A 16,365-nucleotide genomic window follows, 5' to 3' on the forward strand; every position below is an offset into this window, starting at 1 on the left:
CTGACAGGCATCCAGATAGGTTTGCAGTGGGACAGCGGGACAGGGACTAGCCCATCAACTCTCCAGATAATGGACAATGAGAGCTTCCTTTTGAAGGAAAAGAAACTGCTGCTTGTGAGTTGATGATGAATGAGGCCTCAGGGGCTCTCCAGAGGCCGTAGGGGACAGGCCCTGCAGCCCGTGCCAGTCCTCACTCAGATCTGATCTGTCTTTCCACACCCTAATTGCTGTAAATAAGTTTTCTGAATAAAAGGGACTCTGTCAGGATAAAAATAAACTTGGGAAGAATCTTCCCTTTCACGATCTATTCAATTACCCATGGTTAAACTACAAAATAAAATTTAATGCCATTCCTATGTAGGTTTCTTGTGTGTTATATTTTACCATGTTAAGAATTTAAAAAATATTTTTTCTTTGTTCTGTTCCACATGGATCAGCTAAATTCAATGGACTGATTGCCTTTCCCTTTGGAAAATTAATTCCATTTTTCAGGTCTCTTGGGTCCCTTGCTCCTTGTTCCCAAGGTCGGTGATTTGGTAGCAGCCGGGAGTTAATATTTAAAAGCAATGTTTTCAGGGGCTTAAGAAATAATGGTATGTAAACTTTTCAAGGATGCCTATTCATGTGTGATGTGAAATCAGGCTTTGGAAATTGGAACAGGGTTTGTCTGAAAACAGTGTCCCGAGCGTGTCTGTGCAAGGACAGACCCCTGGCCTGTGATGGAGGCGGAATAATGCGCCGCGCTGTGGAACGAGTTGTAGTTTGCCAGCACGCTTAGGAATAGCTGTCACTCTCCATCTCGGTTTATTAATAATGCAACAGTCCTGGGCCTGAGCTGGGGCTGAGGTCTGCCTCACATTTAGATGTCAAACCTTTCTTGGGCAGTTTTGTCCTGCTGCTGGCTGTGGCTTGGTATTTGGTTAGGACCATATGCCCTGAGTGTTAATCCCTCCTGGAGTGGAACTCAGGACTCCCTTATTGTAATTCCAGGACTACTGTTAATTTTGCGAACTTGGGCCTGTGCTTCACCCTCCCGGGGACTCGGTTTCCTCATCTGTAAAAAAGAGGAAGTTAGCAAAGAACATTCTAAGATCCTTCTAGCTCTGACATCTGATAACAATAATGGTGCCCCTCTTTGCCCTCTGTGCTCATCATCATGTACACAATCTAATTTGATCCCCACATCAACTTTGTGAGGTTGGTGCTGTTGTCACCCCCATTTGCAATGAGAAAATTGAGCCTATGAAACAATTACCTGAGTACCTCTTCTTGTAGGAGGTTGTGGTCGTGGATGACAAGGCCAAGGTGCTGATGCTGGGTTTCTTAGCATTTCTGGCTGGGGCTCTTCTGGGCTTGGAGGTTGATAAATAAAAGTTGCACAATCTTAAGCTTATCCAAGCTATGTTATAAACAGAGTCGGAGTGATCGGATGCTACAAGCTGAGGCCGTCCAACTTGTCCGTAACCTCAGCCCTCTGTCCCGTCCCACACTCCCCTACCCCAGGACTGCTGTAACCTGGAAGAAAAGTAGTTGCACTCTAAAATTCTGATTTGGTGTTGCATTTGGATTTTGGAAGTATGAATGTCCAAAAATAAACAGCTGCTTGGCAACTTGAGTCCCAGCCAAAGAGCCTTGCATTTTTAGTCTTTCTGTGAATCCGGTGTTGCTTGTGTTAGCATCTCTTATGCTACCAGAGGCCTTTACATGCAGAAGGCCTTGGGAGCATTTATTACAGCAGGCCCTAGGCCTGGAGAGACTTCTGGAGGATGCCTGGTAAGGAAAGGCTCCTTACAGCCCCTGGTCAGACCCTTCTCTGCAAAGCAGGTGGGATGTGAGGCTCCAGAGCTCACTTCCTCTCCCCTCCTTTGGACACATTCACCTTTACCAGGCTCTGGAGCCCCAGGTTGTGTGCACACAGTGAAGTCTCCCATCAGCAGCCAGCTTCCGTGGGCTGACATCGTCCGCAGGCCTGCCCCGGGCAAGGATGAGTGAAATATCCTCTGGGAGCAAACCTTCCCTTTGCCAGGGGTGAATTAAATCAGTTCACAGGGTCCCCTCAAGGAAGCAGCTTGTTTTTAATTCTCCTCTCAGTGGATGGACAGTTCTTTAATTTCCTTTTCATTAATCAGCTCACATGTGATACCTACGTTACCAAATTATAGGTGCCGTCATGACTGTGTTCACTCTGGTTTAAGATGGTAGCTCTCAAGCTTCAGAGTACAGCAGGATGGCCTGGGAATCCTGTAGAAAATGCTCATATTGGGGTTCCCCGTCTGACTTCACGAGGTCTGGGGTGGGCTCAGGAATCTGCATTTTTAATAATCACCCACATGGTTCTGATGCAGATGGTCTGCCGAGCACCCTTTGACAAAATCTCTCTCAGAGACTCTCCTTGCACTTTCTGGGCTGGTTGCTGCTTGCTTTTGGCATTGCCATCTGCTGTTGACTTTCCACTGGCCTTCTTTTTGCAGCTCCTTTGTTTCTTGTCTAGTCAGTTTCTGTCTACAAACCCCAGCACCATACAGGGAGCGTATATCTGCCCTTGATTCTTTTCTTTCTTTTTTTTTCTTCTTTTCTTTTTTTTGCATTTTTTTGATTGTGAATATATAGTGTATATACAGAAAAGTGATAACTTTCAAAGTACAATTTAACACATAGAGAGCCAATTTCAAAGAATGTTACGGATCACAGTTCCACCATTTCATTTATTTCCTTATTGTGAAATATAACATATATACAAAAATATGATAACTTTCAAGGTATAATTTAACAAGTAGCTGTAGAGCAAATTTCAAAGCATTTATATGTTACAGTTCCATTGTGTCAAGTTATTTCCTTCTAGCTATTCTAGTACCCTAAAAACTAAAAAAATAAAATTATTGATATAAAGATTCAGTATTCGTAATCCTTTGTTAAATCCTATCTTGTCAGTTGCTACCCCTCTCTCTCTTTGTTCACTGTGTGAATCTTCAGGGATCTCTTGCCTGTGATTTCTTCATCACTCTTTCCACTTTCCTGTGCCCCCCCCTCCCTTGACATTCTTAGTTCAGTCCTTGCAGGGTGGGTTTTGGAGAGTAACCTGTAGATGAAAATCTTACAGCCCCCTCTCAGGGTCTCCTGAGCAGGCCTTGGCCCAGTCAAATCAAAACCTGATTTGCTGTTTAAATTCTGGAAAGAGAACATCTTTTACAGTGGGAGAAAAATCAGCATCATCCAAGGAATCATCATCTCTTTTCTGGGGAGTTTTGGGAAGTAGAGGGTTGAGAACTGAGTTACCGAGCACTCTATCTTCAGAGCTCTTAGAAGATTAAAGAGGCTGGTCGTGGTGAATGGTGTGATGCCATTCTTTGGGAAAAAAAAGCTCTTTCTTCCGCATGCCATGCTCCCTGGCATCGGGGATCCTCTCTGCAGAACCCGTTGATATAACTCTTGGCTTCTGTTTGAAAAACATCCACGTGGTAACATGAATCGACGCGCCAAGGAGGAAGGGAAGAGAGGCCCATGGCCTGTGGCAGCCTGGCTTGGGTCTCTGTGGGGCTGGTTGCATCACAGTTTAAAGCAACTTGTTGGAGTGTTGTCCTGAGTTTGCCAGGCTACCCACAAAGGGCTGGGGGCCATTTAATGAATTACGAGCTTTGGCTGCAAGACGACCTCCTGGGTGGCATCATGGTGGTGGCCTTTGGAGACAGCTTTTCTGAGGGAAAGTCATTCGGTGACTCTGGGGAGCCATGGACCATGGTGGGCCATGTGGAGATACACCGTGCCCCAAACTCTGTCCATCTCCCAGACAAAGGCAGGAACCCCTCAAGCTGGCCTCCAACTTGAGTTGGTTTCCTGTTCCGATGTGACTGGACTCCAGGCGCCTCGGTGAGAAAAGCTCACCCTCACTGCCTCTGACTCAGTGCCCTGTGGAACACGGTGGTGGTGGCCAGGGTGAGATCACACCTTGTGAATGGCAGGGAGGGTGCCAGCTCCTGTTGCCGGGATTAGAAAGCCAACTTGTTCTCACTAAGTGATGCTAATGTGGTGTTTACTGCTGTGTTTCTTCCCTGCTGCTCTGTCCCATTTGACCCTGTAAAATTTCATCTGCTTGGATGGAGTCCATCATATTAGGCTTTAGAGATCCATCGGGGGCCTGATTCTGTCACCCCAATGTTACCCAGAATCAATAGCCTCTGGGATCAGTCTGTCTGGTTTCAAGTCCTGGCTCCATCTTTATAAGCTTCTCTGTGCCTCAGTTTCCTCATCTGTAAAATGGAGTTGAAGTTAAGAGTAAATGAAGTAATGTAAACTGGTACATGGTTAACACGTAATCAATGTTAGCCATTGTTATTATTACAGTGATTCCCACTGATTAAAAATGTTGAGATGCCAGGGCCATAGACAGCGTTCTGAGACCTCACCACGCCAGGTGTGGCCCCTGGGCCAGTGTCCCCTGCATCACCTGGGAGCCTGCAGGAATGCAGAACCCCAGGCCCCACTCCAGACCTGCAGATTCATACTCAGTGTTTTAACAAGAGGCCCAGATGACTCCTATTCGAGCGGCACTGTTCTGGAATATGCCCTGCAGGCCGTCAATTAATGAACATCCAGGGGAGGCGGCTGTTGAGGGAAGAGGGCAGAGATTCTCTTGCTTAGAGCCTCAAATACTTCCAAGCAGCCCAGATTCTCCCCCACTCCCCACAGCAGCTGCCCTGACCCCTCCGTGGCTGGCTGGATGTTCATTTTAACCTGCTCTTGCCTCATTACAGATGTTGAGGGGGCAGGGGGAAGGATGTGTGTGCAGGGGTGGGGGGGATTAACCCCCTCCTTAAACGTGGTCCAGGACCCTGTATCCCTAGGAAGACTTTGACAGGTCTCATGTAGAATCACCCTGCTAGGTGCCCGGCACTTTGCTTACATTATTTCCACTTCCTTACAACAACCCCGGGAGGCAGGCGTTGCTAACCCCATTCTACAGATGTGGAAACTGAGACCTGTGGGGTCTGGTGCTTGCCCGAGGTCACCCAGCTAGTAAAGGTCACTTAGCCTTCCTGCTCCTGTGCTTCCCCCAAACCCTGCTGAGGTCACCCGGCCCTTAGCACTCACGGCAGCCACTGTGGAAAAGGACACCTGGCAGGCTGCAGGGCAGGTGGTGCTGGGGATAGTGCATCTAATACAAGGGATGGGAGTTGGCTGGCCGAGTTTGCCCCTTAACTGGGCAGGCTCCGCAGGTGAGACGCGGCCATCCATGGCCAAGCCTTCTGCTGCATAAGGTTTAAGCATTAAGCTGTAGGGTGGCCTTATTTAAAAGTAGACCGTTTTATAAGGTGCATGGTGCCGTCTAGACTTGGGAACGTTTATGAAAAGGGCTGCACTGACTGTCAGGCTCAAACACCTGAGTCCCCCAAGCTAGTTCTTTGGAAGGAGTAGTGAAATCTCTCTGACTTAGGCAGGAACAAATTGGATTTTTCTTGGAGGGTGTAGGATTTCAGACATTTGGTAATCTCTTCCTGCTGGGCCTGTCTTTCTTTGTAGATGTGAGGATTGAGGGAAACTGGAGAAGGGGTGGTTTCCTTCATGCTCTGGGGCATCTCCCTACATTTCTTTGGTAGCCCTTGGTTACGAGGGTAATTTGGTCATTATTTGTGTTATTTTTGCTTATTGTCCTTCCTCTCCACCTCCAGAACTGAGGTGGAATATGTCAGCTCCAACCTTGGGTAGCCTCAGCCCTGTACATGGCAGGTGCCTGAAAAATATTTATTGCACTAGAGAATACGTGAATGAACAGTCAAATTTGTGAAGGCTGCAGTGATTATCTTGAAGCTGTTGATTCTCAGATGAACATTCTATTCCCCTGTTCAGCCGAATGGGCAGCGATACGGAGGGGATGGGGAAATGGTCCTGGGAGGAAGGTGGTTTTTGGGTCCAAGCTGTTCATGTCTCAGGGGACTCAGGGCTCGTGCTAATGGAGGCCCCAGCTGTTCTGAGCTTCCTGGCATTTCAGAGGAGGGTTCAGTTTAAGGACCCAGGATGGAGAGTCTCTTGCCTTTGGTGGAAACAAATGAAGTCTCCATTACTAACGCTTTCCCTCGCTGCCCCTCGAGGAACCCGGAGGGATTCGGGTTTGCTCTGAGGAAGGAAAGAAGAAAGGAGGGAAGGAAAAAAGGGAAGGAAAGAGGGAGGGAAGCAAGGAAGGAAAGAAAGAAGGAATGAAGGAGGGAGGGAAGGATGAAGGAAGGAAAGGAGGGAAAGAAGAGAGAGTGAAGGAAGAAAGGAAAGAAGGAAGGAAGGAAGGGAAAGAGGGAAAGAAGGAGGGAAGGAAGGAAGGGGGGTGCACGGAGGGAAGGAGGGAAGGTCCTATTCACAGTTGCTCACTCCAGGTTAAGAACAGCTGATGTTTCTTGAGCAACCCCACTGGGCTAGGCACATTCTAAGCACTGACTTGAGGCAAGAATTATTTCCCTACTTGACAGGTAAGGAAACTGGGGCACAGAAAGGCTATGTAACCTGCCCAGGGTCACACAACTAGTTAGTGGTCTTAGCCAGATTCAACCCCATGTCCCTAACCATGAGGCAACACTGCCTCTCTGTGTCCTGACTCAGTTTATATCCTCACAGGAACTTTGTGGAACAGGCACTATTACAGTTACTATCCTTCTCTTTCTTAAAAAACCTTTTAAAAATGTGAACAACCATTCTTAGCTCTCTGGACTCTACAAAAACTGGCCATGGACTGGATTTGGCCCACAGGCTGAGTATGCAGCAAACAAAGAAGCACGATGACTTCTGATAATGCAGAAGGATTTGAAGAAGACAAGATGGGAAAGGTGTGAAGAGATGGTAGGGCATCAAGGATGGCAGTATCAGTTAGGGGGTCAGGGAAGGACCCCCCTCCCCAAGGGGATGGTGTTAGAGCTGACGCTTGACTGGTGAGAGGGATGCAAAGAGCTTAGCATTGTGCCTGTCCCATATTTTAAGCACTGACGAATGCTGGTTATTCTTACTGTTGTCGTTATTGTTTTCTTGGTTTGCCATTAACTGGCTGCTCCTGGGAATGGAGCTAAATGTTTTCCCCTTAGCCACGGCAGTTGCACAGTTCTAAGTGATTTCTAGCCTTGGTCTACTCCTGACTTCCCATTAGCTCTTTGAGTTAGGTCGGCGGAATGAGCCTTCTTTTACATTTTCAATGGAAGATTTGTTGTAAGAAGAGGGAAGATTTGTTGTAAGAAGAGGGAAGCTTTTGTGCAGAGACAACAACCACGGGTATTAACATTTATTGAGCCCTTTCAGTTTCCCCAGTGCGGAGCAGGGTTTTATGAGAATGTGGGCACTTTCCTTTTCATGCTGGACTGGGCGTATCCTCCCTGGAAACGCACCGTGGGACTGTTCGCCTCTTGTTCCACTGTTGGGGGGAACTGACAAGTGGGCTTATTTTCTTACCCCTTCAGGATGTCAATACCCTCCCCTGACCCCTGGGTGCTGAAAGAATTTATTCCTATTATAACTTGACAATAAGGCTGCCTTAAGGCCTTCTTGAGGCCAAGTGCAGCCTGCTGCATAATCAGAGGGATGGTCTCTACCCTGGGTCCATTTTCATTCCGTGGAGGAATGTAGGAGCTGGTCCAACACCCACCCACATCTAACTTGTCTGCACGGCCTGTGTGTGTTCACTGTCTGCTTCCTCCCAGGATTGCTGGCCTAGCTCAGTAAAATGAAAGCTTCCGGTCATATCTTTACACTTGACGTAAGGGAAGGGAGGCTTTTCTTGCTACAGACTGAATGGGGCTGTCGTGAAGGCCTGGGGTAGTTTGGATCCTGGCAGTGTGATGAAAAGGGGCCTTTAAGTTGGAAGGCTTGTTGATTTCTGTGCAGCCTCCTTTTATCCATCCACAGGCTGAAGGAGGGTGGTGCTAGCCCCTGGGTTTACAGAGGGGCTTCCTTGCTTCATACTTGCTGGATTGCCCATTTAGGATACCAAAGAAATCCTAAATCATCTTACCCTCACGTCTGTCTTGGAAGTATTGTTTGGGGTGATCCCTTCCTTTTTTTTTTTTGCCCCAATTCCACTGCTGCTTCTCTGGGTTCTCGTCCCCTAATAACATCAGCCCTCCTTCCCTTTCTCCTCCCTCCCTCTCGCCTTCTCTCCTTCCTTTTCTGTCTATCTACCTACCTGCCTGCCTGCGGTAAATGTTCCTTCCCCTGCCAAGCGTTGGGTTAAACACCATAGATAAAGCTGTGAATAAGATCCCCACTAATGCAGAGACAAGTAATGACACAAATACTTATCTAATTACAACTGGGAAAAGGACTGCAAAGGAGAAATACAGGGAACTGCTAGTCGACTTAACCTGTTTATTTTTTTTAGGATGTCAGCAAATAGCAAAAACAGTAATAACAGCTTCTCCTTTTTTGTTGAGTCATAGCCGTACTGTTTATATTTTACAAATGTTTCCATTTATAGTGAGTGCTCAGTTGGGACCTGCCGCAGGTCAGACTGTAGTTAAGCCTGTGACAGTCGAGGTGGGACAGGAGAGCATTGAGGTCACAGGGGGCCGGTTTGGGAGGGAATTAAGCCGGAAGCTCTCTGAGGTGGGCAGCAAATAGATTGGGGGGCTTCCTGGGTACCCATGGATACCCTCCTTCCCAAGTGGTTTTTGCCCCCCTACCTTAGAGCCAAGCGGATTAAATTACCAACCAACTTGTTCATGAGCAGAGATGAATCCATTGGCAAACATATTTTTCCTTGTTGGATTCCCCATTGTCATTTATTGCCTTTTTATTTATGTGTTTCTTTTGAGTAATTGCTCTGTGCTTGGGCCTGGCAGTCCCCCTGCAGTTTGGATTTTCAGACAGCACTGGCATGGAGCCTTTGTAATCAACTGGGGCTGGGCAGAGAATCTAGCTGTCATTTCCTTTGTTTTGCCCTGATTTTTCTCGTCAAGAGCCCTTTTGTCACACCATGTGCTATAGAAGGTGCCTGGGGCAAGAGGATGGATGTAGGAGAGATTTGACTTCTGGGCGATTGGCATAAACACAGCATAAGCTGAGTCTTAAGACCTGGGATTTGAGGCAGAAACTGGCCTCGAGTTGGGCCATGCAATAATGCTTTTTTTAGCCACTGCTGCAGCAGCTGTTTGCTGGAGATGAGTGGGACTAATTTCACTTACCCACGTTTCATCATTGATACCCTGTAAACTGAGCTCTTCTTTTTGCCGTTTTCAAAGGATCAGGATTCCTAGAGTAAATGAATCTGGCCATGTTAAGCAGTCTCTGCTTTATGGGGAAAAAAAAAAAAAAAAAAGCCACAATCCTAAACCCCAGGCTGTTAAAACCTGATGTTTTCTGTTGCCAGGAGAAGGGTGTTTTTGCTATAAATGAAAGACATGACAGGGGGTATTTTGAAGCTTTGTTTTGGTTATTGTCAGTTCTGCCAACAAGTGACATCTGTATTTATTTTCCAAACTCTCCCAATGGCTGATTTGCATCTGTTTAGTTCTCTGAGTAACATTTCATTTCCTGACTTTATAGGTTGCTATAAAATCCATTCGTAAGGACAAAATTAAGGATGAACAAGATATGGTTCACATCAGACGAGAGATTGAGATCATGTCATCCCTCAACCATCCTCATATCATCAGTATTTATGAAGGTCAGTGATTTTTTTTTCACCCCCATATCAGTTACCATTTCTCATACCATGGGGCTTGCCAAGACTTTTAGATAATTGTCCTTCTGGGCAGAAGCCAAGTATTTTTTCTCATAATGCAAAAATAGTTGTGTGTTATCTCTTATTTACCTTGAATGCAACCAGACACATGTAATGCAGCTCCCACTGGTCACAAAATATCTCTGGCGGGTGCCTGAATCTGTCTTACCCTGATCTTTGACGGTTGCTAAGCAACCCGCCTTCTTAAGAGCCAGGATGGGAGACAGCCAGGATTTCTGAAAAAATGTGACCAAGTCACAGTGGATACATTGTAAATGTTATTGCTCAAAGCTGACAGCAGTGATGGTGGTATCCCGAGTTATTCAAAGTTAGGCTCGTTGAATCAGGAATTAACTCTGAGCAAATCTAGGAAGCACCAAGAAAGAGGGGCTTGTCAGTGGGGCAGATGCTTTGCAGATAAAGTCTAAATTGTAGTTGCTGTTTCTAGAGAAAGGTTGGGGCAAAGAACAAAGTGCTCCTGCTTTGGTCCTCCACAGCCTTTTTGCTTTTAATACCTTATAAAAATTTACACAAGCAATATGTGTTTCTTATAGAGATGATTGAAATACAGATGTTGAAATTCAAAAATAACTTCCGATCCAACTCCCAGAGGTAACAGATTGATAGATTTCTCTCTGAGTTGTATCTCTCTCTCTCTCTCTCTCTGTGGTTTTTATCCAAAATCAGATCATACTGTTTATACTTTTAAAAAATTTCATCTTTAAACATTAATTTTGAAGTAATTTCAAACTTACAGGAAAATTGAAAAAATAAAAATAACAGATAATACGGAGAACTCCATTATACCGTCTAGCCAGATATCCAGATTTATCAACTTCTAACATTTTGCGACATTTGGTCTATCTTTCCTCCCCCACTGTTCTTTTTCTTTCTTTTTCCCACCTCCCTCCCTCCCTCCCTTTCTTCCTTTCTTCCTTTCTTCCTTCTTGCTTCCCTCCTTCCCTCTCCCTGTCTCTCTTCCTCTCTCCCTCTTTCTCTCTCTCTCTTTTTTCTTCTTTCTTCCTCTCTCTTTCCTAAATATTAGAGTAGGTTACATACATGGGACTCCTTTAACCTTTAATACTTCCATGTGTTGATACCATTTTTTAACTTGATGTTTTTCATTTATTATATCATGTATCTCTTCCTATGCCAGTAAATTTTCCCTTTAAAGATATTTTAAAAGCTTTATAGCATTCCATTATGGTCATACCATAATTTATTGAATAATTACCCTTGCCAAACATTTAAGTTGTTTCAAATTTCTAATTATTGCACATAGGGCTTTTGTGATCTTCCTCACATACCACTTTTACATTTATTTCTAATTATTTTCTTAAGATAAATTTGTAGTCTTGGACTTGCTGAGTCAAACTATTTCCCAATAATTTTTTTTTAAATATATGGTTGAGTTAGAAAAATTATCCTATTTTTAATTTGTGGTCTGATCATAAGAAGTTAGTAGGTAGGGTAAGAGGAAACTAGATGGTAACCCTAAAATATTCTGATATTTTTAGTTTCCCTTTCTCTGGTTCCTTGCTTTTCCTTGCCATTCTTCTTTTTGAGGCTCCTATTTTTGCTTCTTGTTTAGAGGTAAATATTGGTAATATCTTATCTTGTATCTTTATCTTTCTAAAGCTCATTTTTGGAGCTTTTAGGGATAAGATTTTTCAGGGAAATTTTTACTCATTCAGTCATTTATTCATTCCACAGACATCTCTTGCAAAGATTCTCAAAGTGCATGGCTTGGCCTAGCAGCATCAACATCACTTGGGATTATTAGAAATGCAAATTCTTGGGCCTCACCCTGGACCTGCTGAATCAGAGACTCTAGGGGAGGGGCCCAGAAGTCTGTGTTTTAACAAATTTGAGAACTGCTCGTCTGTTGAGTTTCTACTTCCCATAAGGCACTGTGTTAAATGTGGTTAGAAATATAAAGGTGAATATGATATGGATCCTGTACTCAACACGTATTACAAGGCAAGATGGAAAACACATTAAGTATATATGTAAGCAACATATTCTGGGACCATGGAGGCCTGGGAGTCAGAAATATATGGAAATACATGGTATCTGGAGTGGGCCTTGAGGAGTGTTTGGGGGAAGAAATGGGGAAAGTAGAATTCCAGGCTGATCAAACATCTGAATATGCCCAGTGAATGAAGGGAATTTGTAGAAGTTAGAAGTGAGTAGAGATACAAGAAGCAGGGTGAGAGTGGGTTTTAATAAATTCTGAGGGTGTTTTAGAACTCTGTGTGGCCCAGTTACCATGGAAACTTGAAGGCCATAGTAAAAGATGACTGTGTTTACATGGCCTCTGTAGTGTGGACCAGTGTGGATAATATGCTCTGAGCATGTTTGTATTTTGGGACTCCTTAGCCTGCAGCAGGAAAGGTCTCTATCAGGAAGGCAGAAAGAGTTTTCTTCCAGCACTGAGTTTCCAGATTCTCTACTTGGGAGGCTATCTGTGGTAACTGATGTCTGACATGGAGAAGCCTGACTTCTTCACTTCCACCATGCCCTCTTTGACCTTGGCAGTCACCCAGGTCAAATGGAGGACAGGAATCTGTCCCCCTGCCAAAGGGCAGGTCAGAGATGAACCTTAGTGGAGGGATGTTCTGTTACCAAGGTCAAGTCTGCCTCAGTTGGGAGCCCCAGCTACAACTACAGAGTGAGTAAAAATTCTTCGGGTGGTTACAAATAATTTCTTTCAAGGCCTCTGGAAGGAGGTTGGGTCTCGATTCAAGGTCCTTACAATGGGCTTGATGTTTTTATGCCATTTAAAAGCAGGAAAGCGCCTGCTTTCTCATGTCAGACGGCCTTGGGTTTCAGTCCCAGATCCTCCACCACGGCCTTGTCACGGGCAAGATGGTGGGCCTCTCGGTGCCGCAATTACTTTACCCATAAAATGGGGATAACATACTCCTCTCTCATGGGGCTGTGAATAAGTTTAAAAGCAATGAACACATGTACCTGGTAAGCTCGACAAAGATCGTTGGTATGAGGATACTATAATCATCATGAGTGGTTCTTAACTTGGGGTCCCTAGGTAAGGGTATCCATGGCTGAGCTGCAGGGGTCTGTAAAACCCCTCTGAATAGTATATAACTGTGCTGTCCAATACAGAAGCCACTGGCCACATGTGTCCATTTAAATTAAAATGAATTAAACTTAAAAATTAAAAATTTATTTTCTTATTGCATTTACCACATGTCAAGAGCTCAACAGTCACAGGTGGCTAGTGGCTACCATATTGGACAGTGTGGATGTAGACCATTCCCACCACTACAGAAGGTTCTGCTGGACATTGCTGGTAGATAATGTCGTAGTGTTACATGCATGGGTTAATTTTTTCTGGGGAGATGGCATATAACTTTCATCAGATTCTCAAAGGGATCTTGATCTCAAATAGGTTAAAAACACCACTGCTTTAAAGTGTTTGTGGCCTGCAAGGTGCCATACAAATAAATGGTATTATTTTAAATGCAGAAAACTCCCAGGGACTTAAATGTGGCTTTTCTTCTTTTAATTTTCTTAGAGAGCTCCAGTTCGGTTCTGTTCCCTTTCCCTTCTCCCATGCAAGTTGTTTCTCCCACATCCACTAAATAATTATGGAGGAGTCAGCTCCCCTCCCTTTCCGAGGGCTTAGGAGTGGGAGATCTCCAAGGCTCTATTCCAGATCCTACACCTCAAACTGTGACCTCACAACCCTCAGGTCCCGGGACTTTATCTGCCTCAACGCCCAAGGCCCCGAGGCCTGGCTCTGAGAGTAAAATGAGAAATCCCCATGTCTTCTGTCTAGCTTTGCAAAGCTGTCTAGCACATCTAGCCCCATTTGATCCCACAGTAAACCTGTGGGGTGGGCAGGGCAGGTGTGCCCATTTTGCAGTTGTGGAAACTGAGGCTCTGGAAGGTTAATGACTTGTTGGGTAGCAAAGCTAAGTGGTAGCCCTGGCACGCAGATCTCCTGAATGCACTGGTTTTTCCCTCCGCCAGGCCTCAGCCCTTTGTTTCTGATCTTGTTTCTTCTTTTTCTGATCTCAGCAGCCCATCTCCCTGCCCCTCAGCTTCCTCCCGTGCTTGGCCTTTTCTACCCTGACGTTGATGCACTGTGTGGCAGGACCTGAGTCTGTGACTTAACATGCTAGTCTCTCTGCCACTCACAGAATAACAGGGGAAGTTTCTTTCTGGAAGCTGATTGGTTCTTTGATGGGCCAAGCAGCTGTCTTAGCTGAGTCCAGAAATTGCATTGATTTGATTAGTGGAAAATCAATGGCTAGGCACCTAAGTGGCTTTTTGGTCACTAACCAAGTGAATGGAAACTTAAAGAACTTTATAATTTCTTCTTCAGCAAGGACTTTTATGATTTAAAAAACATGCAGCAGCAGCGGCAGCAGTAGCATGACAAAGCAGTAAATAATATGCCTAATCCTGTATGTTTAGGAACATGGGGCTTTCTAGAGGGAAGACACCATCTTGGAGTAACTGGTGCTATTACCAGGGAAAACGTAGTTCATTCATTGAAAAAATACAAAGGAAGTGCTAATACTAATAGCACTGGGCATATAATGGTGAATGAAACAGGCTCCTTGCTCGGAGGATGGAGCAGGCATTCAGCAAGAGGAAAGGAGACAGACAGTAAATAAGTGAACTGATAAGGTGGGCAGGAAGCCTTTCTGACTGCCCAAGTGACTTTTGAGCTGAGTCCTGAAAGAAGTGAGACTTGAGCCCTTAGGAGGAGCTGAGCATCCTGGCCATGGGAACAGCATGTGCAAATGCTCAGAGGAGGGAAGGAGCTTGTGATGGCGTGAGGCCGAGGGAGTGAGTGAGAAGGAGCTTAGCAGGAGAGAGGAGGTTGGAGAGACCCAGGCCTGCACCGCATCAGCTACAGGAAGGAGCATGGATTTTACATCTGCAGTGATGGGAAGCCACTGGAAGGTTTTGAGGAGGGAAGCTGCACTTTTTGGATTATATTTTAAATTTCTACTAATAATAGCAGGAGTTACTGTTTACCATGTGCCAGGAGGTGTGAATGTATCATCTCATTTAATCCTCATGTCTATGAAGTATGCACTCCTAACGTCCTATTTTTATGGTAAGGAGAGTTAAGCTTAGATGCTAAGTACGTTTTCTGAGGTGACACCAACTACTAACTGGGGGATCTGAGAGTTGAACCCAGGCAGTGACACTCTGAAGCAGGTGCTCCTAATCTAGCCAGGTTATTTGGTGGCCTGCAGGGACCCCTAACTTGTCCTCGACCCTGTGACAAGGAGAATTTCTAGCCTTCACAGAGGATGCTGCCTTCTATATGTGAGAACACTAAATCCCAGCTTTGTGGGTGGTTTAGAAAATATTTCAGCCAACATCTCAGGAAGAAGCTTATGGCTCAAATCTGGAAAACCCAGAGGTCAATATTTTCCAAACTGCAGACACCATAAAAATGTATGTTATTTATGTATTATCTACAATGCCCACAGGTCCATAAAATCTGCGACTTCACTGAATCAACTCTGCTATTCACCAAATCTCAAAAATAATCCTTCTCCAATGTGTCTTTCTCATCTCAGACCCTGGGTTTACTCTCCTGTTGGCCCCCGGGTAAAGGTGATTAGCTCTCCAATTTGTCAACTCTGTGTAAACCCAAACCATAACTGGTTTCTAATGCTAAGTAAATAAAAGAGGATAGAAACACTCCTTGTACTGGGTGATACGAAGGGCAACCTAATCTAATCAAGAAAGAAAAGAAAGGAAGAAATCTCTGGCACCATCTCAGAGATGGACCCTTGTTTGCAGTCAAAGGAATTCCATCCTCTCGGCAGGGAGGTAATTGACAATATGGAAAGCACAGCTGAAAAGGAAGTGCCCGCCGTCGGAGCTTTCAACTTGGTTACCTAGGATGGAAGAGATAAAAATTGTTTTTGCCTGAGGTTCTGATTTCAGGACCCAAGTTCAAACATCAAAGACAAGTTGTCTCTCTCCCATTTCCTCTTTGAAAGCCTAGGAGACCCAGTCTGGGAAACATCTTGCCGCCGACACTTGGGGGACTCTCAGCCTCCCGTCTGGTGACATTCCTGTGTGCGAACGCGCAGAGGTAGTGGAGCGGGGAGATTCCGCCCGTGCCTTCACTTTTATGCCCTTGGTTTTCTTCCCTGGAAATCTCTCTTCCTGGCCATGCAAGATAACATCTCACTCTTGGCCCTTTGCATTGTGATATGCGTAGAACTGGCAAGTGGTTTCCTCACTTCTATCTTAGGTAAGTATGATCCTGGCTTTCTGAGAAGCCTAATTGGCAGCATTTGTCAGTGATGATCTCTCATCTTTGGGTGAGTTTCTCAAACTTAAAAAATATAAAACAAAATAGAAAACAAACATGTCTCCTTTTGATAAGCAGGTGAATCGCAAACCTCCGCCCTGTGCGCTTTAATCCCTTCTTACCTGATGCCCATGAGAAGATGTAAAAGAAGTATATTCTTGAATATTCTTTGAATTCCTACCATCTAGACACTTTGGATGGGTTTACTATCAGTTCAGGGTTCCCCCGTCTTCCTAGAAATCTACATTACAATATGCTTTTTCAAGCCCTTTGTACCTCCTGGGATTCTGATAGATGCTTCTGGAAGGGCATCTCTCTCTTACCTCTTGGTGAAATTACTGCTCTAGAAATCTGGCTAAAAGAG

General features: G+C 45.0%; 1 protein-coding gene across 1 annotated transcript in view; it reads left to right on the forward strand.

Moving 5' to 3' along the window:
* The window catches only part of NUAK1 (NUAK family kinase 1), a 72,450-nt gene that overhangs the window by 22,309 nt on the left and 33,776 nt on the right, over nucleotides 1-16,365 (forward strand). Inside the window, exon 2 of the mRNA XM_037845905.1 lies at nucleotides 9,511-9,631. Within this exon, the coding sequence (XP_037701833.1) occupies nucleotides 9,511-9,631 (121 nt within the window). The remainder of the gene's footprint in view (nucleotides 1-9,510; nucleotides 9,632-16,365) is intronic.

This window comes from Choloepus didactylus, chromosome 8 (genome assembly GCF_015220235.1).
Source record: "Choloepus didactylus isolate mChoDid1 chromosome 8, mChoDid1.pri, whole genome shotgun sequence".
In the NCBI taxonomy this organism is placed as follows: Eukaryota; Metazoa; Chordata; class Mammalia; order Pilosa; family Megalonychidae; genus Choloepus; species Choloepus didactylus.